General features: G+C 33.3%; 1 protein-coding gene across 1 annotated transcript; it reads left to right on the top strand.

The window, feature by feature from the left end:
• Positions 1-15,646: 15,646 nt before the first annotated feature.
• LOC145589446 (dolichol kinase EVAN-like) lies at positions 15,647-23,446 on the top strand. The gene is made up of 14 exons (XM_081646016.1): positions 15,647-16,062; positions 16,198-16,310; positions 16,934-17,116; positions 17,290-17,394; positions 19,362-19,432; positions 19,512-19,589; positions 19,730-19,944; positions 20,096-20,285; positions 20,377-20,442; positions 22,102-22,190; positions 22,323-22,437; positions 22,636-22,687; positions 22,784-22,878; positions 22,996-23,446. The coding sequence occupies exons 1-14, from the start codon at positions 15,869-15,871 to the stop codon at positions 23,107-23,109; spliced, it is 1,680 nt and encodes a 559-aa protein (XP_081502142.1). The 5' UTR covers positions 15,647-15,868; the 3' UTR covers positions 23,110-23,446.
• The last annotated feature ends 1,723 nt before the right edge of the window (positions 23,447-25,169 follow it).

Raw genomic sequence — 25,169 nt, forward strand, 5'->3', positions numbered from 1 at the left:
ATAATTAGTCAATATCCGTGCATTGCACGGGGTTTCACCTAGTAATGATAGAAAAATTAACTCTTTTTTTTAGTTCTAAAAATAACATTTATTAAAAAAAATTCTATATCTATACTAATATACTAAAGTAACCCTAAAATAATTCTCTGATTACACGTATCAATACCATATTAAAAAATTTCCCTCCAAATTTTTATTTTATTTTATTTTTTTTTGTTATCATTTTTTTCATAAGAAAATAAATAATTATTTTATCAAGATTAAAGATAAGATAGAAAATTTATATTTTAACTTACATAATCCTATTTTCAATTTGATCAAATTACAAACAAAAAAAATAAAAAAATAAAAAAAAAAAGAGGAAAATTTGTCAGTTGCAGCATTTAAATTTTGTATTTTGCAAATTGTAGCCATTTAAAAAAATTGCAAATTGCAGCGCAGAAGTTCTTATAAATTGATTGCACCCTGTTTGGTTTAATATTCGGTTAAGGTTTTAGGGGCATTTTTAGCCCTTAGGGCTCCGAATTGATCTTGGAATTAGCAAAAAAAATAACGTAAGTGTCTCGTTTTGCGTAACAAAAATGTATCGATTTGTGGGCAACTATTTTTTGTTGTAAAAACGAGGCACTTAAGTTATTTATTTGCTAATTCCGAGCTCAATTCGGACCCTTAAGAACTAAAATGGCCCCTAAAACCTTAACCGAATATTTTTCGACACGTAAATTGATGAAAAAAGTTGAAACAGGCTGCAATTTACAATTTATAAGAACTTTTTGGCTGTAAATTGCAATTTTTTTTTAAATGGCTGCAATTTGCAAAATACTTACTTTAAATGGTTGTAATTTGTAAATTTCCCTAGAAAGATATGTTACATATTAATAATTGCAGTTATTGACGACTAAGTAAATCATTGTACAAATTTTATTTTTCATGTTATGCATAAAAATAATCCAACCATGTATTAATTGAAAAACCCAAGCATAGCTCAGCTCGAGCATTAACTAGTTATATGATAAAGTAATCACCAAAGTTATTCATAAAATACACGTGTCACATTCATAATAAAAATTTTCCCGCCAAATTTTTTTTTATTTTTTCTTTAAAAAATAACATCACAAAAAATTTATTGAATAAAAACTTAATTTATAAAGATATTTTAAATATATATTTTATAAGAGAGTTTGAAGGGTAGACATTAATATAAATGAATTCAAATTTAATACATGTTATATAAGTCATTTCATTTGAATTAACTTCATTTTAATTGTTTTTTTTTTTTATTATTTTCAAGTCTTATTAGTAGTATAATATAATACACTTAGGGTCTGTTCACATTTACTTAATTTCAGTTCAGCTCAGTTCAGTTCAGTTCAGCTCTTAATTTTCCTCTCTCATAAAATATTTATTTCAGCTCAATTCAGTTCAGTTCGCTCCAATCAGTTCAGTTCAATTCAGCTCCAATCAGTTCAGTTCAGTTCAGCTCAGTTCAGTAAATGTGAACAGACCCTTAGTAATTAAAACTAATTTTTTTTTTCTAGAGAAATCAAAACTAACCTTATCTTACTAAATTTATCAATTTAATTAACTAACTCCTGCATTCACAATAATTTTCGAAGTTTGTTAAAAGTGTTTTGACCAAAAAAAAATTATCAACAACTTTACAATTTATTACAAATAATTGTTAAACATATGTGATAATTGTTTTTATTTATAATAAAATAAAAGGTAACAAATAAACGATACATAAGGAGAACTGACTAAAAAAATTCCTTAAAATTAGGGTATAAAAAAATAAAATAAAAAATACAGGAGGGTAATTGAAGGGAATTAGGAGGCAAATAATTAATAGTTGTTTTTGCTTTAGTTATAGTTATTGGTGTGCAAGAAATTTGGGAAAAGCTAAAATATACAAAAACTTCAAGAAAAAAAAACACATGTAACTAGAACGATACAAATTCTTAAATGGACCTGGTTCACACTAATTTATTGTGGACCACTAACATTAGAGAAAGTATGGTTGTTTTATTAACAAAAAAAAAGGGTCACTATAATTTTAAAAAAGGTCACTATGTTGAAATAAAAATCATTTTGGTAATATATAGGCCTAAGTGGTTATTTTTGTAATGAAATATTTTATATACTGATCAATATGAATAATAAAGGCCACTATGCTAAAATTAGGGTAATAGCGTCGTATTTCAAGTTCACAATATTATTAAACGTTGTAATAGTTTTAATAAAGGTTACTATGTTAAAAATAAGGTTACTATGTTAAAAATAATGGTCACTATATTCAAAATAATGTCAGTTGCGTGTGTATAGACCTCGGGTCCACAATAATATTATTGTGGACCAGGTCCACGCAAGTGTTTTTGCTAGAACGAAGCTTATGGTCGACTATCATTGACTATTAAATATCTAATCTTAGCCATTTATCCATTAATTTTTTTTCCCTATCTCTTCTCTCTCTTATAAAAAGTACAAGATTACTCTTATGAATAGTGTGATGCCAATTATACCCTTTAAAAATGTGTATTTATATATATGCTCTCATTAATTATGTAATTTTTTTTTTTTAAAATCAATAGTGTTTGAACAATTATACCCTCTAAAATGTTTACTTACTTATTTACCCTTATTTATGATAATTACCTTTTTTTTAACTCTTAAAAATAGTGTGTGGACATTTGTTTACATATTTTCTCTCATTATTGCTAACAACAACTAAATTTGTGATGTAAGGCCAAATCAAAAGAGTTTCGGATATGGCTAGTTATGCGCGTGCATCGCGCGCGTTAGCTGTCCTAGTATTAAGAAACTAAAAAAAACACTACAATTAATTGAAAATAAAAATAAGATTAATATAAAGATATTTAATTCAAAAATCATATATACCAGAATAAAATCAAAAGAAGTAAATAAAATTTTTCAAAAAAATAATAAAGAAAATACAATAAAATTAACATAAACATATTCTTCCCGAAATTAGAAAAGCATACTGGAATTTAAAAAAAAAAAAAAAATTTTAAAAAAAAATTGCATTAAAAAAAATCAAAAAATTAAAAGATATTTTTCTATAAATTTAATATAATGTTATGCTTACGATTGCTTTGACATACAATATTTCTAATCCATTAGTTGGAGGAAAAGCACATATATATTGCGATTGCTATGACATAAAATCAAACCCTTGTTACAATGGCTGAAATTAAGCGATTAAAAACAATGGAGGATATTGATCGATTGAGCTTACTCCTAGACACTATCCTTATACATATTATTTCTCTCCTACCGATCAAATCTACCATATCCACCTCCGTCTTATCGCGCCAATTGCGTTACCTCTGGACTCACATCACCAGCATCGTCATCACCCCAACATGTAATCCTTTTCCTCCAACTCCTGATTTCTCCGCAACTGTTTATCGCATCCTTAAGCAGATCACCTCGACGAAAATTCATCGTTTTTATCTCTTCTGGAAAAATTCTAAAAATAAAGAAGATATAGAATCATGGATTAGTCATGTATATGCACTCGAAATCCGGAACAAATTATTGTGGAAATGATGAAGTCCAATTTATTAGGTAAGAGAATTAATTTACCTGCTTGCATTCTTTAATGTCAATCTCTGGTTGAGCTTACATTGATCGAAGATTTTAAATGTCCTTATGAGGATTTGTTGTGACTCTTCTGAAATTGAAGAAACACCATTTATCTACGGGTTTTGGTGAGTTGTGGTTAGTAATTTTTAGGAGTTGTTCATTGATGTAAGATTTAAATGTAACCAATAAGCAGTATGGTGGTAAGAACGAGCAATTTATGGATTTATCAGCTCATAATCTCAAGAGATTGGTTATTATTGATGATGCGTATGACTATTATCGAACCCAACTACAAGCAAAATTTGTAATCAATGTGTCAAATCTAAAAGAAATTGGGAAATTCCCTGTTTCTCATGGTGAGAAACAAAATTTGTTTCTTATGAGGGCATTTTCGTCAATAAATCAACAACTTTTTCAATATTGTGGGCTCCACAGTTAAATAAAGTTGAAAAAGTTGTTGAGAAACTGGGGCTTCCTCGAAGAAATTGCAATACATACTCCTTGTATGGCGCTTTTTTGTTTTGTTAAGGATTCATCTCGGTGCGGTAAATCAAGCAGATATTCGTTTAGTATTTCCTTTAGAATACCAGCTAAGTAGTGTAGCAGAACTTGCAAAGCTGATTTCTAATGTAAAAAAAAATAAATAAATAAATAAATAAATTAAATCAACATAAAGATATTCTTTTCGAATTTATTTTTTTGAAGGAAGATTAGATATTCTTCCCGAAATTAAAAGAGCATACTAGAATAAAATAAAATAAAAATTTGCTCAAAAAAATGAAATAAAAAATTAAAAGATATTTTTCTATAAATTTAATACTACCTCCGGTTTTAATTATCTGCAACAAAGGAATATTTTATACTCCCTCCGTCCCCAAATGATAGTCCCTTATGGCCTATTTTTAGTCCCAAATTGATAGTCCCATTTGCTTTTTTCAAGTATCATTAATATCAATTTTTTATCAAAACTTCCACCAATTACAACAATATTTGTGCAAATTTAACTTTCCCATGTAAATTTTGTTTTTCAATGTACTTTTATTACTTTCACTCTCTACTATTTTACATACCCAATAATGTAAATTTATATTTTCAATGTAATTTTATTACTTTTATTTAAGTTTCTTAATTCCCGTGATTTTTGCCCATAAGGGACTATCATTTGGGGACGGAGGGAGTATCTCACAAATAATACCCCTTTGTTGCAGATAATTGAAATCGGAGGTAGTATAATGTTATTGTTAATATATATTAGGTTGAATGAGGTGTACCGGTTGGCGGTTTTTCTAAGATGTTGTCCCTGTTTAAAGGTCCTGCAATTAGTGATAAATTGGTATGGAGGAATTCGTCGCAATTTACAGTTAGAGATGATTAGGCTTCTTTTACTTTACATAACAGGGATAGAATTGCTCTCGGTTTGTGTTGATCTAGCATATGATGTAGGCTCAAAATATGATTTTTGTGAGAAATTATTTGGCTACCAGAATCCCTCAACTTGTGAGATCAAATTCTCTAGTTGACATGTCCATGTTTCAAATAAGAACTTCACTCCTCGTCATCGAAGTAATCGCTTGGCTATGCACAAAAGCACAAACTTCAACCATACCCGATATCAACCACCGTGCTTTACCCGACCCGTACCCTCCACTACATTGACAAACCCGACCTTGCCCCCACCAGCTTTGCCGAAACACCCACCCCATCCTTCCACCACGAACCCAAACCACACTTCCAAAGCTCTTCGAGCCCAAAACATTCCCTATGAAACCTTTCTACCACCACTATTTTCAAACACAACCGTAAAATTGATTGCATCTGCGGGGATACGAGAGGATTTTGGGAGCTGCAAGAAGTGGTAGATAAAGGGAGTTAGGTGGCCTTGGGGGAAAAAGGGAGGTGACCGGTGCTGGTGTCTCCCAGGTTATAGGTGGCGGCTGACATAGGAAAGGGGAGGAGGAGGAGGAGGAGGCAGAGCAATTACAGGTGAAAAGGGGAATAACTTTTTTAAAATAAAAATCATTTTATTTTAAAAGAAAAATGTAAAAATAAAAATAAAAATCCTAACCAATCACTATGCGACATGTGTCTAGTTTAACCTATAAAACGGGTTACCGGTTATTCATTCTATTCAAAGAAGGTGTGTGTCAAAGGTTATTTATTCCGAAATAATAAAAAAAGTCGTTATATTTTTGGAAAACCAGTAAAAGGTCGTATTATTCCTAATAACTTTTCCTAAAATTAATGTACATCAAATTTGAGTCAATTATTTTATTTTATTTTTTTTCACATTTTGGTCACAAAATGTGCTTATTCAACACAAAGATTATGTACATAAAATCCTTCTTTATTATATAAGCATAGGGGGGAGGAGGAACGACAATTGGTATCTTACTTTTATACATACATAAATCTACCTAATTCACTTCACTACCTTATAAAAAGTACAAGATTACCCTTCAAAATGTGTATTTATATATATGCCCTTATTAATTATGTACAAGTTTTTTTTTTTTTAATCAACAGTGTTTGGATAATTATACCCTCTAAAATGTTTACTTACTTATTCTTATTTATGATAATTACCTTTTTTTTAACTCTTAAAAATAGTGTGTGAACATTTGTTTACATATTTTCCCTCATTATTACTAACAACAACTAAATTTGTGATGTAAGGCCAAATCAAAAGAGTTTCGGATATGGCTAGCTATGCGCGCGCGTTAGCTGCCCTAGTTACAACACTACAAGAAAAAATCCAAATACCGATGGCCAAAATCCATCGGTAAATATATAAAAAACCATCGGTATCACGTTTACCGATGGCTGCCATCGGTATTTTGGCCATCGGATAACAATTCGTCGGAAAATCTGAAAATACCGATGGAAAAGCCATCGGTAAAAATAATACCGATGGTTTTACCGATAGCCAAACTCCATCGGTGATTTTTAAAATAACGATGGCTTAAACCATCGGTTTGTTTTTACCGATGGCGGAAAACCGTCGGTATATTAATATTGCCGATGGTTTTTAGCCATCGGTAATTATTTTTAAAAAATAAAAAAAAATTAAAAACCCACCTACCCACCCTATTACCTGCTGCCCCAGCCCCATACCCCATACCCCCTACCCCCAGTCCCCCACCCCCCTATCTACTAGCCCCTACCCAAACGGCCAACCACCCCACACCACCTAAGTTCCAGCCACCGCAACCACCACCACCCTCATAAATTCAAGAAAAACAACCAGTAATCCATGAAAATCAACCACAAAAACTAACGAAAATCAACAAAAATCAACCAAAAAAACCAATGAAAATCAACCACAATAATTCATCGAAAATCAACCAAAAACCAAGGAAAATCAAACACAACTCCCTCGAAAATCTACCAAATAAATCAGAAAAACCAACCATAAAAATAAGACAATCAACCACAAAACCCATTAAATTAACCACAAAACCCACGAACATCAACAACAAAACCCACGAAAACAAAAAAACCAACGAAAATTCAACCACAAATAACATACCTTTAGATTTTCTTTTTACTTCTCAAGGTTTAAATGGTCTAATTCGACCATCAAAACTCCAGATCTGGAGTTTTTATGGTCGAATTTGACCAAAAAAACCACATTGTCGCCGAAAAACCCACAAATAGCCCATGAACACCGTCGAACAAAGCCACAAACACCATGAGAAAGAACAAAACTTAGAGGGAGGGCAGAGAAGTGAGATGAGTGATGAGGAAAAGAAAAAAAGAAACAAGGGAATGGAAGAGTGAGAGGAGAAAAGAGCAAAAGGGGGAAGGAGGAGAGAGAGGAGAGAGAAAAAGAGATGAGAGGCGTGAGAAAAAGAAGATGAAAAGAAGATAGAAAAATAGAGAAGGAGAGAGGCGTGAAGAAGATAGAAGAAAGAAGAAAGAGAAAAAGGAAAAAGGCGCTTTTAGGGTTTTACTTCATTTTTTTTTATTTTTTTTTTTAAAATTACCGATGGCTTGTAACCATCGGTAAAATACCGATAGCTAAAAGCCATCGGTATTTATTTTATACCGATGGTTTTTAGCCATCGGTAAAAATATAATATTTTACCGATGGAAGAAAGCCATCGGAAAAAATATACCGATAGCCAGGCCATCGGTAAATACCGATGGCTAAGTAAAACCATCGGTAAATTATTTTTTTACCGATGGATTTTTCTAGCCATCAGTAAATCCCATCGGTAAATGAGCGTTTTCTTGTAGTGCAAAAAAAAAAAAAATGACAAGTTACTGAAGTCTTAACAAGTCATTAAATTCATGTTTGTTTGTAGTAAATACTCCGTATTTTAATATGGGTAAAATTCTATTTATTATTAACAACCATGTAAAAATTTTCTTATATTTTATAAAATTAATAAATAACGTAACATAATAACATTACAAATGTTCAACTTAAAAATAAATAAATAAAATAAAATAAAACTCAAACCCTGCATCTTTGTTTAACCTTTGGTTATAAAAGGTGTAAAGCTCTAAATTATTAAGCAAAGCTCTTAGTAAGCAAAATCATCTTGTTTTCTCAAATTCTCTTCTCACTCTCTCTATTTGCTCTACTTTATTTAGTTTTAGCTACAATCTTGATCATTTATCTCAGCAATAAAATGTCAAAGTTTTTGGTATTCTACATGAGTTTCTTTTGGGTTTTCTTGATGAGTGTTTAGAGAGTCATAGTTTGCCTATTTCCAATTCCTCAAAAGAATTATTATGTCATATTGATGAAAACTTTGTCTTGTTGTAATTTAAAGGTTCTTTCATGATCAACATTTCAGCATCCAAACATTGTTCAATGCCATATTTTAATTATGATGAAGGATTTGGTGATCAAGTTGCTAAGGCAAAAACCAATTCATGGAAAAGGCAACATATTGCAGTGGATGAGAGGGGGTGAATTGTTACCCAATTACGGTCAAGTGATTATGATAGAGAATATCGATAGAATATTCTCATCCTAGGTTTAGGATATATTTTGTATATGAATATCTTTATAATATATTTACATATCTTGTTAGTCTAATATGATTGATCCTCTCATTGTAACCCTATAAAGATTCATATTCTTGCTCATAACATGTCAATATTAGCTAATTTTAGGCGTTTAAGGTATGAAATCACATGAAAGGTCTAAGTAACTAGGTTTTGAGACTCATTTTCATCCACAATGAATGAAATAAGGCCAAAATGACTCATACTTTTCCTATTTCCCACATTTCTTATCAAATGAACTCATTCTTCATCATAACATGTCAATAATAGCTAGTCTTAGGTGGCTAAGGCTTGAAATCACATGAAAGGTGTACGTAGTAAAGTTTTAGGATCGTTATCATCCAAATTGAATCAAATTAGGCTAAAATGACTTCTACTTTGCCTATTTTTCACATTTCTTATCAAATAAACTCATTCTTCCTTATAACATGTCAATATTACATAGTTTTAGGTGTCTAAGGCTTGTATGTGTCAAGAATATACATGCACATAATATATACCTATATGTGCAATATATAATATAGGGAAATTCTCTTTGGTAACACTGAACTTTTTATTTTTCTCAATGGTGAATCGTAAAAAAATTTATTATCATTGGTAACATTGTATTATTGTTCACCAAAGATAATAACAATTTTAGTTAAAATCATTAACCATGGTTAACATTTTAAATTTTTTAATAATTAAATAATTTTTTTTTGTAAAAAAACTTCCCCTTCAGTCCTTCATTGCCACCGGCAGTCCGCAGCCCCGGCCCCTCCCTGCAGGCGCCAGGTCTCCCCCCTCTGACGTCCCCCACCCTGATACTCCCCAGCCCCCCTTTTCTTGATATTCCCCTTATTCTCTTTACTCCTAGAAAATCAGGGATAACACTAGAAATGGCCAAGAAAATTCACCAAAAAATCATTATGAGATAGATTAACAAGCTTCAAATTAGAGCAATTAGAAAAAGGGGAAATGAACCCATTCATGCAATTATTGGAAAGGTCTAGAAGAAGGAGTTGATTGAGGGAGGCGAGAGACGGAATGGGTCCTAAGATTGAGGGAAGGAAGGCAGAGAGAGAGAAAGATCGGCCATCGGAAGAACAATATAATTGATGCAAACCCAATTGGTGGCACAAACATCGGAGTATAACCAGTAGGAGAGGAGGTTGTTGTGTGGGTCGAATTCATGGCGGAATTTGAGTGAAGCAATATCAGGGTCTCAGGGATGAAGAAGAATTTGGGAAGAGAGAGAAATTTGCACTAAAGATGAGAAGAAAAACAAGTTCCGTGGATGGAGGAAGTGGAAGGAGGAGGATGATGGAGGAAGAGGAAGAAGGAGGATGGATGATGATGGCAAAGGGGAGATTGATCGTTAGCAGGGGTGGGGGTATGTTTACTTTTGTTTTATTTATTTATTTATTAAAAAGTTTAATTGTAAAAAATAAATAAAACAAACGTAGCTAACTATGGTTTATGGTTAAAAATCTATAAAAATCAATCATTAATGTTATAACTAATAAATATAAATAGTTTAGGATTACCAATGATAATAAGTTTTTTTGCAATTTACCAAAGAGAAAAATTAAAAATTGAGTGTTACCAAAGAGAATTTCCCTATAATATACTTACCTCCGTTTTTTATTAGTTGACACGTATTCCTTTTTTAGGAAGTTTTTTTTTAGTTAACACGTTTCCTTTTTGGGTAAGTTTTATATCTTGATTTTTAAGTGTACCCCACTTGCTTTATCGTTCTCTCTCATTCTCTTTCCTCTCCTTAATATGTGTGCCTAAATTGAACGTGTCAATTAAATAGAAACAGGAGAAGTATAATATAATATGAATTTATCTTTGGATTTTCAAGTTATTATGAAAGTTCATATAAATGTTGTTATTAATAATTTAGTATAATAAATTCATTTACATTTGATTAAGAATTAGTTTAAATTGATTTGAACCCAATTTTTGAAAAGTTTGCTCTATCGTGCTCATTTATGAACACAATTCCACCTTTAATTGGCTCAAGCTTCAATCTTTGATTCTCTCATCTTGTAATATTAGTACATTTCCTTCTTTAAGTGCGTTTTTTTTATAGATATTTAGATTGGTTTTATATCATACAATAACATTGATCCACGAAGAGATTCCCAATTGGATACAAGGTGTAGGTAGGAGTTTTGTTATGATTCTAAATGACAATTTCTGTAATAGAAAGTGTTGAGCACCATCCTTGGAGTGAATTAGAACTTTGTATTGATCCATAACAACTTCTTAAGGGTCCATTCCAATGTTCTTTAAAACTGTTGGATTCTTTTAGCCTCAAACAACACAGTAGTTGGTGAGGTCCATGAGTCAATTTGCAAGTCCACAACACTTACAACTCATGATTTAAGTAACAATAATATGAGTGGTCAGATACGCAACTGCTTAGGAAACTTCAATGAGGTCGAGGTTATTACTTTAGCGATCAAATTTCCCACTTTCTTGGGAGACATGAGTACTAATATTATAACGTCGAGTTTGAATTCAAACAATTTTCAAGGCAAAATTCCTGCAATAACATGCGATGAGTTAATTGTTTTGGATCTAAGTTCAAATCAATTTGAAGGTTTTGTGCCAAGGTTCTTATCGAACTGTGAATCTTTGGAGATTAAATCTTTAAAATAATTTTCTAAATGAAGCATTCCATCATTGGTTGGATACACTTTCATACTTAAAAGTCTTTATTCTACACTCCAATAACTTCTATGGTTCAGTTAGAAGTTCAGACACAACAATGACTCCGTTTCCCGCTTTACGAATTTATGATGTTGCCATAAAAAAAAAATTGTGGTACTTTGCTGGAAGGTTCTTTCAAAGCTGTATGAGTATGATGAATGTAAAAGAAGTAATAAGACAAGATCAAAGCACATAAAAACTATTGGTAGTTATTTGGATTCCATTGAAGTCAAGGGTATTGTTAAGGTTTTACTAAAATAATCCTAGTAAACAAGGTAAGCATTGATTTTTCAAAGCAATACATTTGAAGGCGACATCCAAAATCACTAGGAGAATTGGGTATGGCGTGTTGGCTCAACTTTTCACACTATAACTTAACAAATCATATTCCATCCTTTCTTGGGAGCCTAAAACTTCTAGAGAGTCACTTGATCTTTTAAACAACAAAGCTTACTGAAAATATTCCGCAAGAGCTAGCAAGTTGACATTTTTGGAAGTCTTCCCTGTCTCATAAAACCAGGTTAAAGGGCCAATATTACAAATCACTCAATCGACTTCAATATGTGAAAACTCATATGTTGGCAATCGTGGATTATGTGGACTTCCATTGGCTATTAAGTGTGGATGTCGATGCCGGTGATTGATTCCAAGGGTGAAGCTGATAGTCCATCATCTTGAATGATAATCTTCATTTATGGGAATTTGCTCTTGTAGGATGTACACTTTATGACAATCTTGGCATGACTTAAGTAAAATAAGATCCAATATGATATACCTCAATCATTAAGAAGATCTATTTCCTAATGAGTGAGGTATATATATATATATATATCAAATTGGATCTTAATCTGTTGTCAAATATCCGTTAAAGATGTAAGAATTTCCAAGATCACTTTGAAATTCATCATTATAACATCAAATCATGTATGATTTTAAAGAAAGATCAAGGGATCCAATTAATGGATATAACCAATTTTGGAGGGAACTATACTTCGGATTTTTGAGTGAGAAAGGTTAAGCCTGGTTAAATGATGGAATCAATGCAACCAAATTTTGGTTAAATGGGAAAAGTTGAACATGTGGGAAAAGTTGAACATATTAAGTGTATGCATATGGTGGAGTTGGAAGAGGGTATTGTTGGACCCAATCCTTCCCTAAAGTTGAGCACAACTTAGGAGCTTGTCACTTGACTAGTAAATGGGTGATAATTCACCCCTCCCATCCACAATAGTTTATTGCCCTTCTCCATAAATTGGTTTTTGCCCTAGCAATATTAACCACCAAATCCTTCATCAAAATAAAAATATGGCATTGAGCAATGTTTGGATGCTAAAATATTAATGATGAAAAGACCTTTAAATTACAGCAAGGCAAATTATACATCACTATGGCATAATTCTTTTGAGGAGTTGGAAATAGACATACTATGACTCTGTAAAACACTCATCAAGAAAACCCAAAAGAAAATCACGTAGAATACCAAAAACTTTGACATTTTATTGCTAATAATATGATAAAGGATCAAGATTTTAGCTGAAACTAAATAAAGTATAGAAAATAGAGATAGAGGAGAGTTAGAGAAAAGAAGATGATTTTGTGTACCGTGAGCTTTGCTTAATAATATTAGAGCTTTGCTCCTTTTATAACCAAAGGTTAAACAAAGATGTGGGATTTGATTTTTTCATTTTTTTTTAGTAGAACGTTTTTAATATTTTGATGTTGCGTCATTTAATTTTGAAAAATATAAGACAAATTTTAAGTGGTTGTTATTGATAAATAGAATTTTACCCCTATTAACAATTTTAGTACAAACAAACATGACTTTAATGACTTGTTACGACTGTAATGATTTATCGTTAAAGGCTTTTTTTTTTTTTTTTAAACAAAAACTTAAGAATAAATGGCTAAGCATAGACATTTAATAGTCCATGATAGTGGACCATAATCAATAATGCCCTTAAGAAATTTAGCCAATCAAATAGTACCTTGCTTATACCATGTGTGAAAAAAAAAAAAAAAAAAAAGGAGTACCTTACACTCTTTAGCTGTAATGATTCACATAGGGCCTATTTGTTTGGCTTGTATATAGGAGGGCAATCTGGAGTTTGGTGATATATTTTTTTTCTCTCTTAATGTTACTGTAGTATATTTTTGTATCCTATAATGCATGAATAATGTACCATTAAAACATAAGTTGTCTGAATAATACTATTTGTGTACTATTATGCATATAGTGGTATTTTTTGTCATTATATTTTCCACCCTCATGTTCCCATTATATATAATATTAGTAAACACGAACTATTGGGTCAGTCAAGCCTGACCTAATGTTTCGTGCGGCAACGAAGGTATTGCGACGACGACGACACCTTCTCCTTCTCTTAGATCTCTAAAGCATTGGTCATTAGTAATGGCGGTTAGTCGGAAGCCACCTTCCATGGCGTTGCCATTCGAAGCAGGCTTAAGAGTCTCGTAAAAACATTTTCTTAGATCTCTAAAAGGTAGTTAATTTGCTAGAACTTTAAAAATTAAGTAAAAAAAATTGGCGTGAATTTCATTGGTGATATTAATTGACCAATTGTGATGTTTTTTTGTTGCAGAGCTTTTAGAAAATGGAGGATTCAGATTGCTCTTTTGGAGCAAATAGCCTGGATTAAAGGGTGGAGAGAGAAAGATGATAGGACGTGATAACCTAAGATAGAAGATGAATTGGTACATGTGTTTGTGTTACTTTTTTTTATTTTTTGATATCATCCATTGTTTTTATGATATCCTCTATTGGTTAGATGATATTTTGTAATGGCCGGATGATATCTTCTACTAGTTATATGATATTGTGGCTAGATGATATATTCTATTGACTATATGATACTCCCTCCGTTTTTAAAAACTTGCTTCACTTTTCTTTTCCGGCTGTTTTTAAATACTTGCACCATTTCCTTATTTGAAAAACTTTTATATATTTAATTAATTTCTCTCACCAAATGTACCCAACAATATTAATTCCATATCCTCTCTCCTTCAATTCTCTCTACTACTTTTGTTTTTTTACAAGTTTTTATTCTTCCACCAACCCCACTACTTTCATATTTTATTACTTTCTCCAATTTCTCCTAAAACTCCGTGAAAAGGAAAAACGGAGCAAGTATTTAAAAACGAAAGGGAATATCATTTATGATTATGTCTATGATATCCTTTATTGGCTGCTGGATGATATCCTCTATTGGCTATAAGATATCAGCCATGATATAATATAACCAGTAGAGGATATCATCTAACTAATAGAGGATACCATCAAGACAGTAGAAGTATCCTAAAAGATATCATATATCTAATAAAGGATATCATCCAGTTAGGGAGGATATCATTCAGTCAATAGAAGATATCATTCTACCAATTGAGGATATCATTCTACCAATTGAGGATATCAAATATCCGAATTTCGTTAGTCCATTTCGTCAGTCCGGACTGACGCAATACTTTTTTGTTAGTAAATAGGGCCTATTCGCCGAGAACCCCTGGCGCATAGCTCCTATATGCAATGTTTGCTTATAAAATGACAATGTAGTAACAAATTTGAAGTTGTGGTGGGGACAATTTATCAGGTGGCCATGAGTATAAACTATAAAGTACTATTTAATAGGTAAATAGTAGAGGTGATCAATGGGCAGGTCGGGTCGGGCTGAGGTAAAAAAACTTGCCCATTTCTCGGGTCGGGTCGGGCCAAGCTTCGGGCCGAAAAACATGTGTCCAAACCCGCCCAAACTAGTCGGGCCATACAGGCTTTTCGGGCCTATTTCGGACCTGGCAAAAAAAATCAACTAAAAATGCAAAAAAATCCATTTCCCAAACTTGTCCAAACTTTTTAAAAAATCGAGCCGGGCCGGGCCCGACCCAATTTCGGGCCGGAAAATTCTGTCCAATACCTGCCCAAAATCGGGCCGGGCTCAGTGTGATCAGCTCTAGTAAATAGTACCATTATGTGTTGTAGTGGTATAAATATTTTGCTAATAGTACAAATAAATATATAAATAGTATAATATTATACTACTATGAAATGTAATAGTACTACTAAGATATAATGATACAATATACATACATAATAATACGGAGTATATAAAAACGTACCACTACAACCATAAACTGTACTAATCCGAATGTCAAATGGCTTATTTACCTTGTAAATTTACGTTTTCGTCCGCCTATATGCAAACATAACATAAAGGCGCTATGCTTCTAGTGTCATTCGTGAAAAGTTCTCCAACGACTCAAACATTGAAATTCTGGTATTGGATGACCAAACAAATCCGACATGGCGCTTCATAATTGGTCGTGATCATGTAATACCACACGTCACCATCACTCCAACAAACAAACAATCACGCGGTTTTCAATCCCACAATTTTAGCCTTCATTTCTCTCTCTTAATTCTTCGATCCGTCGGAATTCCAACTCGGTGCGCGCCAAAATTCCCCTTTCTTTTCTCTCTCCTCTTAATTCGTCAACAATGGCGGATTACATATGTTAACGAAGCTCTTCTGCAACAACAATGGCGTTAATGGCTTCTTCGCTGCTAAACGGCGAGCGAGCCGTCGTTTTACTTGTCATCACTCGTATTCTTTACTCCGCCCCTTTCTCTCTCCTCCTCCTTGAAGCTATTTCTCTCGCTTTTCTCGCTTTTGCCGCCTTCTTTGTCGAGATCTCCGTCGAAAATTCTACATCCAAACCTAAATTCAGCTCCAGGTCATTTTCTCAATTCAATTTTGATTTTTGGTGAATTTTCTAGGGTTTTGATTCTAATTTAATTCTAGATTTAGTAAAATGTGTTTTTGGTATTAAAATCTAACTCTGCTGGGATAATTTGATTGAATTGTGTAGGCCAGGTGCCTCGTCGGGGATTCTGCTGGGAGCTGTTACGTTGCCAGCTGTCGTCTTCTCGAAATTGATTCAGTTATCTAGAGGATTGCCATTGCAGGAAGTTGCACTTGCAGGTAATTTTGTAATTCATGTTTGAGTTATGCTAAAAGTTGCATATGTAAATTTGATTGCTTTATACAATACTAAATGTTTGTTTCTTGTATAATTATTGAGTGTGTATGCATACAAGTAGAATGATAGAAAACATATAATTATGAGCTGTGTTTATGTTCATTTTTGCCTGGGCCGGGTAAAGTTCTAATTATACCTATAGCTTGGATTGATTAATATGGAAATTAAGTAGATGAATGGATAATAACTAGTAATTCTCGCCAATTTCTTGAACAAAACATGACACCAAGGTCAAATTTTACTTGTCGATCCTTCGGTTGTTTGAAAGGAGAAGACACTTAATTTGTCATTTCTTGGTATGCATTTAGAACATAAATTTTGATGGTCAAATATGGAATTCAGCTTCTTTTTACAAATGTGTAGTTCAATTTCTCCTTTGGATGTTAAAGGGGGATAATTAGCGTATGATCAAGTTTCCATGATGAATTGTGAGCCTATTGTTTTTGTGATTTCAAGATCTACTATAAGCAATTGTAGTTTGATTTGTGATTAATTAATTTATTTATTTTGAATTACTTGTTTGTGCATCTGATTTTTAAGCTGTCAATCTTCTCATGCTGTGCAGAATTTCAGTACCAGAAGTTTCTATATTGGACTACATATATTAGCTGCTTCAGTGTACTTCTCTTTCTTGGTGTGGTCATTCAGCATTCAAGCAGCAGCAGAGTTGCATTAAAGTGCACCATCACATTTGTAATATTGGGTGCATTTGTGTACTTAATTCTCCCATTTGATGCATCTAATTATGGTATGTCTTGGATATGACCAACACTTTGTTTTTTGTGCAAAATGAAGGTTATAAATCGTTTGTGGTTAATAGGACAGTGTTTTCTTTCTTACACTGTTTTTTTTAATGGGTGTCTAGTGTATTTGATTATTGGCTCATATATGATTGTATGACTTGATCTCCTTCTATTTCAGGGTTGCACTTCACACTTATATTTATGTGGATGTTGAGTCATGGAGTAGCTGCAGTGAAGTTGATTCAACACATTCTTTGTACTTTCCCTTCATGTGCCTCCATAGGTATGTGCTTGTCTGATCTTGTTCATGTTACTTCTCCACCTTTGTTTGGAACAAGGAAAGACGCTTGTTTGACCATCTAACAAGTGTATTTCTTATTAAGTTATATCTTTTATAATTATTTTAGAAATGCAGTTGGGACTTTGCATTTTGCTGTGGCACACTGGCGCCTACTGGGAGTTTGATGGGTTTGGTTTAGCTACTAGCATACTTCCTTTGTTCGTTATTTATCGCAACATATGGGTTGGCCACACAAATTAAGGAAAGCGATAAGTGGTGTGAATGGGCCATGCCGCCACGGGCCACTATACCCATGTGATTATGTAAAAGCAAGTAAGAGAACAACCTAACAAGTGGGTGATAAGGGCAAGAATGTCTGTTTGGGTGTCAAATTTATCCAAAATTAAAAATGTTGCAATTAAGATGATACTTTTGAAAAGGTATGTTGGAGTAGGAAAAGACCTGAGGAAGTAATAGAGAATTTTTCTTGGCCCATGGTACACAATTGTATCAAATTGTATAAAAAGTTAGTAAGTTACAAATCTTACAAGCCTCTTTGTGCTGAATCCTCATGTCTTCTAATTGTACTTTTCAAGCTCCACTTAGCTTTAGATTGATCACCACATAACTTGCACTTTTGAAGAAGTGAAATAACAACAAATTGATGAGTGCGAGAAGCCGAGAAGACACTATCAATGGAGTAGTGAGGATGGAAGAAAGAGTTTGAAATTTAAGAATCAAATATGAGAACTAGCTGAAGGATTCATTGTATTAACTATTCAGTGCTGAGTGCCCCCCTCCCTTTTCCGAATGGATTCAATACTGCTTTTGTGCAGTATCCCATTGGAGAATTATTGCTTAATTTTGCAGAATTTGTAGGATTGAAATCTTGCACAATAGGTCAATCGTATACGTCCCGTATCTTTTTGTTGAATATTATACTCAATCTGAACCACTTGGCTAACTCCGGACCACAGGATTGTTTGATCCTAGATTGGGTCGTGCTTATAATATTTTAAATACCAGCGTGCTTCTCATGTGACAATTTGGCAGAAAGAGCAAGTTAGCAGTGCAAATATCCAATCAGTAATCATACAGTCAGGGAAGAAACCAACAAGTTCTTCAAGCAATCCCATTCCTATGAGAACCTTTACAAAGAGTAATTGGTAACTTTGGTGTATTAGCTTAACTGAGGGTTTCATAGGAGATTTATCCAATGCTTGAGTAATATTGCTCCATTCATAGACTAGCTGAAAATCAGTTAAACATCTTCTCATGATTGATTCCGTATGACTCTTTGAGAGAGAGAGAGAGGGGGGTTGTTTTTGATTCAAGATTGTTGCTAAGGGGGTTCTTTGGTAAATAGAGAAATTGTGGCCACGTAATATATTATGTTGAAAACTTAAGAAGCTCTGATTATTGAAGATGTATACTTATTTATTAGTTTCTTGGTGAATTTAATATGCCCATTTATGGTTTCAAAAAAGTATTCATTCATCAAGAAAATCAGACCGGGTAGCAATGTTGCTGCTAAAGGTGTGTTACACCTACGAAACAAAGCCAAAGAATCACGAGCAAAAGCTCATAGCAGGGAATTGAATTGTGGTTGAATTTTGAGAATATATTGCTAGAGGTGTCCACACCTTGGTTAATTTCAAGAGTAGGGATGGGGTTGGGAAGGTCACTAGCAGTGGGTGATAGGCCCTCTGAAGCTGTAGATGTATACTCCCCCATTTCAAATTATTTGTCCCCTTAACTAGCTATTCTCATTCCATATGGTCTATCATTTGAATGCATTATAAGTTGCTCATTTAATATTTTACGCTTTGGATTTTAATAATTATCTCTATTTATTTCTTTGTGAGCAGAAGTTTAATGTAGATTTTTTGTCTAGGGTATTACTTTAAGGGGATATATATGCTACCCTTCTTTTTTATATATTGATTATTGTTGTTCATTCAATGTTGTAGGAGAAGCACTTTTGGTGACTGTTGGTCTTACTACATATTTTGGAGACATGCTTAGGTCTACTCTTGTGAAGGTTTCTACACTTGCTCTATAAGTAATGTGAACCGTTTTGCCAATTATTTGTTGTAAAGGCCGTTCCCTCTTTTGATCAGATTGTACAATATTTGATGCCTTCCGAGGCTGATGAGCGATATAGCATTAAAAGAAGTGAGATTAGCACCATCATTCAGGTATACTTGTTCAATTGTTTTTATTTTTATTTTTAGTATTATTTTTTTTTATGCTGAGTTGGCATGTGGTTTAGGACTTTAGGTTGATGAGAAGACACTACTACAACATTAAATTTTTGTTACTTTAACTTTTGTTGCAGGGTTATCTACTTGGCTTCCTTCTGTTTCCTTTACTTTTTAAAGTTTCTGCTCAAATTGCCAATCGCCTCATCAGTTTAAGCTCTTATAATGCAAGGATCTGGAATGAAAACGGGCGATCAGTTTTATTCCTTACTTTGCTGGCTATTAGTTCAGCTGCAGTTATTCCACTATGGGTGCAGTTTGTTCAGGATTTTCAAGTGCATCCTCTATGGTGGTATTAATGCATTCTTTTTCTCCTACTTGTGTATGTCTGGTGTACAATGTTTACTGCACTTTATTGAAGCAGCTTTAGGCTGCATTAATTAATTGTGCGGAGGTTTCAAAATTTTCAGCTGATTCTTGACTTCAAATTTGCCTTGAAACAGGGTGTTCGAATTTGTTTTCTCTGAGCCTCTTAAGAGGTTATCATTGTGCATCTACTGGGTGGCTGTAATTTGTATCTCAGTGCATCGATTTTATAATATTTCAAGGAGTAGTAAGGTGGAGCGGATTCTTCTGCGAAAGTATTATCATCTAATGGCTGTTTCTATGTTTGTTCCTGCACTCATTCTTCAGGTTGATTCTGTTGTGTTATGGCTGATTGGTTAATTTCTGTTTTTTTTTTTTTACAATGTCTGATGCTATTTTTTGTTTTAATTTTTTCCAGCCAAATTTTCTTAATCTTGCTTTTGGTGTGGCTTTGGCAGCTTTCTTAGTTCTGGAAATAGTTCGGGTAAGTTCAATTTGCAAATTTCCATGGTCCCTTTTTAATTCATTTCATCTTTCTTTGGAAGAAGCTGCATTATTCTTGAAATGTAAACAAAAATGATTTTGAAGGTAAATTGAGGGAAGTTATTTATTGATTCAAGAAGAATGAGAATATGAGATACAATAATAGCAATGCTTCTATTCATGAGACTATTCCTAACAGAAACTGGCTTACCCAGCTCTGCTGGGTAACTGGTGAGAAGTGATAAGTAAAATGGAGCCACATAACATGAGACAATGACCAAAATTTTAAACTAAAAAATATAGAGAAAATATATCTGAGGCCAGGGAAAGGTAAGGCCATGAAATCTTGCCTTCAAATCTTTTTTCTTTTTTTTTTTTTTAGAAAAGGGTGCATTTCATTAATTAATAAGTTCTTACTGCATCTCCTAATGCTTTAAACAATTGATTACATTTAGGCTACAGTGGAGTACAAACCTTGAGCTCAAATGACTTGCCACTTTTTGCCTCAGCAATATGTGGTCCATGTGGATCACTGCTAGCTCTCAACTGACTAGCCACTTTCACAGCCAGTTCCCACCATATTTCCCTTGTTAGCAATCTCATACCCACTACACTATCATCCTTAACAGTCGCATCACAACTATTTCTTATAAAGTAATATAGCAATCTTATACCGACAACACCATCATCCCTAACAGCCACATCACAATTATTTCTTATAAAGTAATAAGCCCTCGTTTCATTGATTCTCAAATCATATCTAGGTGTTCCTCTGCTACTAATCTCTCAGGTTTAAGAAGGGACTTTCACTACATGTCACCTCAACCTCTTGACCCTCTAATAAGCATTAAATATACTATTCTAATTATAGTTGGGTTTACATCCTGTCACAGCTTCCACACTCTTGGATTTTGGAAGTAATGACTTTAAGAACACGTCCAATTAGTGAACTAGGTTCCATAAAACCATAATTAGCCTCCACACTTGCCTTGCTAAAAGTAAATTATTAAACACTTGAAATGTTAGTCTAACGACTCTAACCCCTTTTCCTCCCAAAGCCTTCAATTAACATATAGTCCCACACTACCAGGTGAATATCAATCTTGTCGGCCTTGTAAATGTGCCAGATATGAACTACATTGACTGAAGATCACCAGAACTTGGCGAAAATCTAAAGATACTAATTATATAGGATGCTTTGAACAGCTCAATAGGCATTATATATAAGATAATCTGTTCACCATTTTTATAAATTATGGATGAATTGACCTCTATTTTTTCTGGCCCCCTTGCTCAACAATTGTATGATGAAATTCTTTTCAGAGTTCTGCATGGTGGATGCATCCCGTGGTAGCCTAGTAGCTATACATATCATGCAATCTTTTTTTTTCCCTCTTTGGGGTATCTGTAGTGTTTCATGAACTTGCCAAATTAAATTCTGGGTCTTTTAAATATGTTTCTTTTTTCATTGTACTGGCAGCTTATTGGTATCAAGTTCTGCTGTATTGGCTGTCATCATTATCAAAAAAATATGTTTTTGCACTAGAGACAGTTTCATTTGACATAATTGTTTAACTTTCACCTTTTTAAGCACTCAATCACCTGACCTGAGCTGTATTAATCATCAGTTTACTTGTCTAATCATAATCTTTATAGGCAGGTATGGAGAATTTGGCCATTTGGGGAGATGATCCATCATTTCATGAATGCTTTTACAGACCATCGTGATTCTGAAATTCTTGTTGTGAGGTATGTGTCCATTTTTCGCATGATCACTAATTACTTGTGCCTTTTTTGAAATTCTGAAATTCTTGTTGTGAGGTGTGCCTGTAAACCAGTTAGTAATTACTTGTGTCTTTTTTGTTCATTCTTCTCTTTTAGCCACTTTTCTCTCTTATTGGGATGTGCGCTGCCTATATGGATATCTTCTGGATTTAATGATCGTCCACTTGCACCCTTTGCTGGCATTTTGAGCCTTGGAATTGGAGATACAATGGTAAGTTTTATATTAATGAAGATATGTCAAAACTGCTAATCGTCTTTTAGTGTTATGTGCTGATTATTGAACCTGAAAAGACAGTTTGAGGAAAAGAAAGCCTGCAAAATGAATTTTAAGTGAAGTGGTTGGGTATGACGTAGCTTAAACATCTGCATTTTGCTGACTTAGATATCTGATGTTGTTTCTTTCCTGTAGGCATCGATGGTTGGTTATAAATATGGTGTTCTGAGGTGGAGCAAGTCTGGCAGTAAGTTGTTATGCTCAGTTGCATTTGTCCATTGGTTGAACTTCAGATTTCTTTTCTGAACTTTTTTTTTTAATGGTCTTCGGATGTGTTGTTCAGAGAAAACTATTGAAGGGACTGCTGCTGGTATAACATCAGTCATGGCAGCGTGCTCTTTTCTCCTCCCACTTCTTGCATCGGCTGGATACATACAGGTTTGTATTATCAACAAAATCAACAAGTTTAGCTGTTATTCAATCATTCTTTGACAATGCATGGATCTACTAATAACCATATCAGATTGGCTAATTGTATGATTGAAAATTGTGCAGAATTGGAGCTCACTTCTCTTGGCAGTGATAGCAAGTGGCTTGCTGGAGGCTTATACAGCACAACTCGACAATGCATTTATTCCATTAGTGTTCTACTCTCTTTTGTGTCTGTAATACAACACTAAGTGGACAAAAATTACTTTTTAGGCATTTCCTTGGATCTTTAACAATACACTTAGGTAGCCCCTTTTCATGTACATAGAGTAAATTCCGAGCTTCACTAATTGTTGACAATGAAGTTAACTGCAGTTGCCACATATTCAGGGATCTATTTCTGAAAACAAATTGGTATGCGTAAACCACACGTCATTCACCATAGAGCTCCACATAAGGTTTATGTTAATATTGCCTAGCTCGAAAATGCAGAAGGCTGTTCTGGTGGTATTAGATGAGCCTTTTATGTATGTAGTGTATATTACTAAGTAAATCCATTAGTTGTAAAATTCATTTCTTTTTTGTACCGTTTTCTGTGTGCAATGAAGTTTCCAGGTTCTACGTATTGGTTCTGTTTTGCAATTTTAAATTCTTATTCATAAATTAAATGTTCTTCCCGTATGATCATTCATAAAAATTAATAGCTGAAAATGATATTGCCGGTTTAGCATGAACAATGGCAGCTCTAACATTAATGCTATGAAAAATGTTAATATTGGGCATCTTTTGGGAACCAATGATAATAGTTTTCCATTGACCAAACATTTCCACAATCCTTAGCTAGTAATAACACCTTCTGATTCATCAAAAGAGACTAAAAACGTTAAGAACGGGGCAAAGAATTTTCTAACAATGTTCAATCCTTGTCGATGGACAGATATTGTTTTTTTCAAATGCGGAGTTGGCAAGCTTTATGATGCCCGTAGATCAGAATACATGTTTTAATTCATTGACGGGTAGGTTTAAGCCTGCTAGCTGAATTTCAAGAATATCCAAACACATGAACTGAAATTCACGATTTTTTTTTTTTTTATTATTATTATTTTTATTTTAAAGAAAGCTTTAGGAGTCATAATTCACTCAGTAGTCAGCTACTCAGCCGGATTAGCTTGAGCACCATAACTCACTCAGTAGTCTGTATTGCGAAAATAAACTTGATTTTTGAGCATTGCGACAGCTAATAATAAGAATTCCAAACCCCTTCAGTAAAATAGAGAGCTGTCTTAGAAGACTACTTTGCAAAAATTGGGCATCAATTCCTAAAGAAATCTAGGCAATTTATACTGAATTTTTGCTAACAGTACATATTGATGACATAAGTGGAGTACCTTTTTTTTTTTTTTTTTTTTTTTTTTTGAAGGAAGATGATATAAGTACTACAATAATGCTCGGAATAAGTGTGGATAAAACGTCACAGATCACAGGCCTCACAGCAGGCAGCACGCAGGTAATCTAGTGCAGCTATTAACACTAGGAAAGAGCTGCAATCTCATCTCATAGTATATATATCATTTACTCAAGTCATAGCTTTACTCACTAGAGTTCAGAGTTGATAACACATCGTATCCAAAAAAAAAAATAAAAAAATGAAAACTTTGATTCTGATGCTATCACACTTGATGCACAAAGCAAATGCCGGTTACATTTGCAGGTTCATCAATGTTTCCTACGTAATATAGCTCGTAATCCTTTATGAGACTCAAGAATTGCTATTGCTGATCTGATAAGTTATGAGGCAATGGTTAAATGTGAAGCAAAGAAAGACTCAAGAATTGCTATTGCTGATCTGATAAGGTGTATAGTTCGATTATTGGTTATAGTCACTGCTTCATTTTGGGCCGCCAGAACAAGAATTAATGGTTTCACAAAGACAATTAATTTAGCCAATATTAACATCAGAGAAGAGACGAGAGGAATGTGAAAAACAGGCCAAAAACTTGTCTAACAATGTCAGATCTTTGTATATGGTTGGAGTAGTCTATAATCAAATAAGCAAATTAATTAATAGGACTTTATGTTATTATTCATTAACAACTTGACGTACCAAATCAAAGAGCCAAAGATATAAATGTTGAAGTTGGGTAAGTCTATGACTTTCATTAGAGCACAATATAATTGCTCATTTATAGGAGTAATACTGGTCTTCTTATGCACCTTCTCTTTAATGGTTTGGGAATTAACAAAATTTATATGTTTTATTTAATCAAATATTTGTAACATTTTCCAAATCTTCTGTTATA

The sequence above is a fragment of the Chenopodium album genome, chromosome 17 (assembly GCF_948465745.1).
Source record: "Chenopodium album chromosome 17, dcCheAlbu1.1, whole genome shotgun sequence".
Classification (NCBI taxonomy): domain Eukaryota; kingdom Viridiplantae; phylum Streptophyta; class Magnoliopsida; order Caryophyllales; family Amaranthaceae; genus Chenopodium; species Chenopodium album.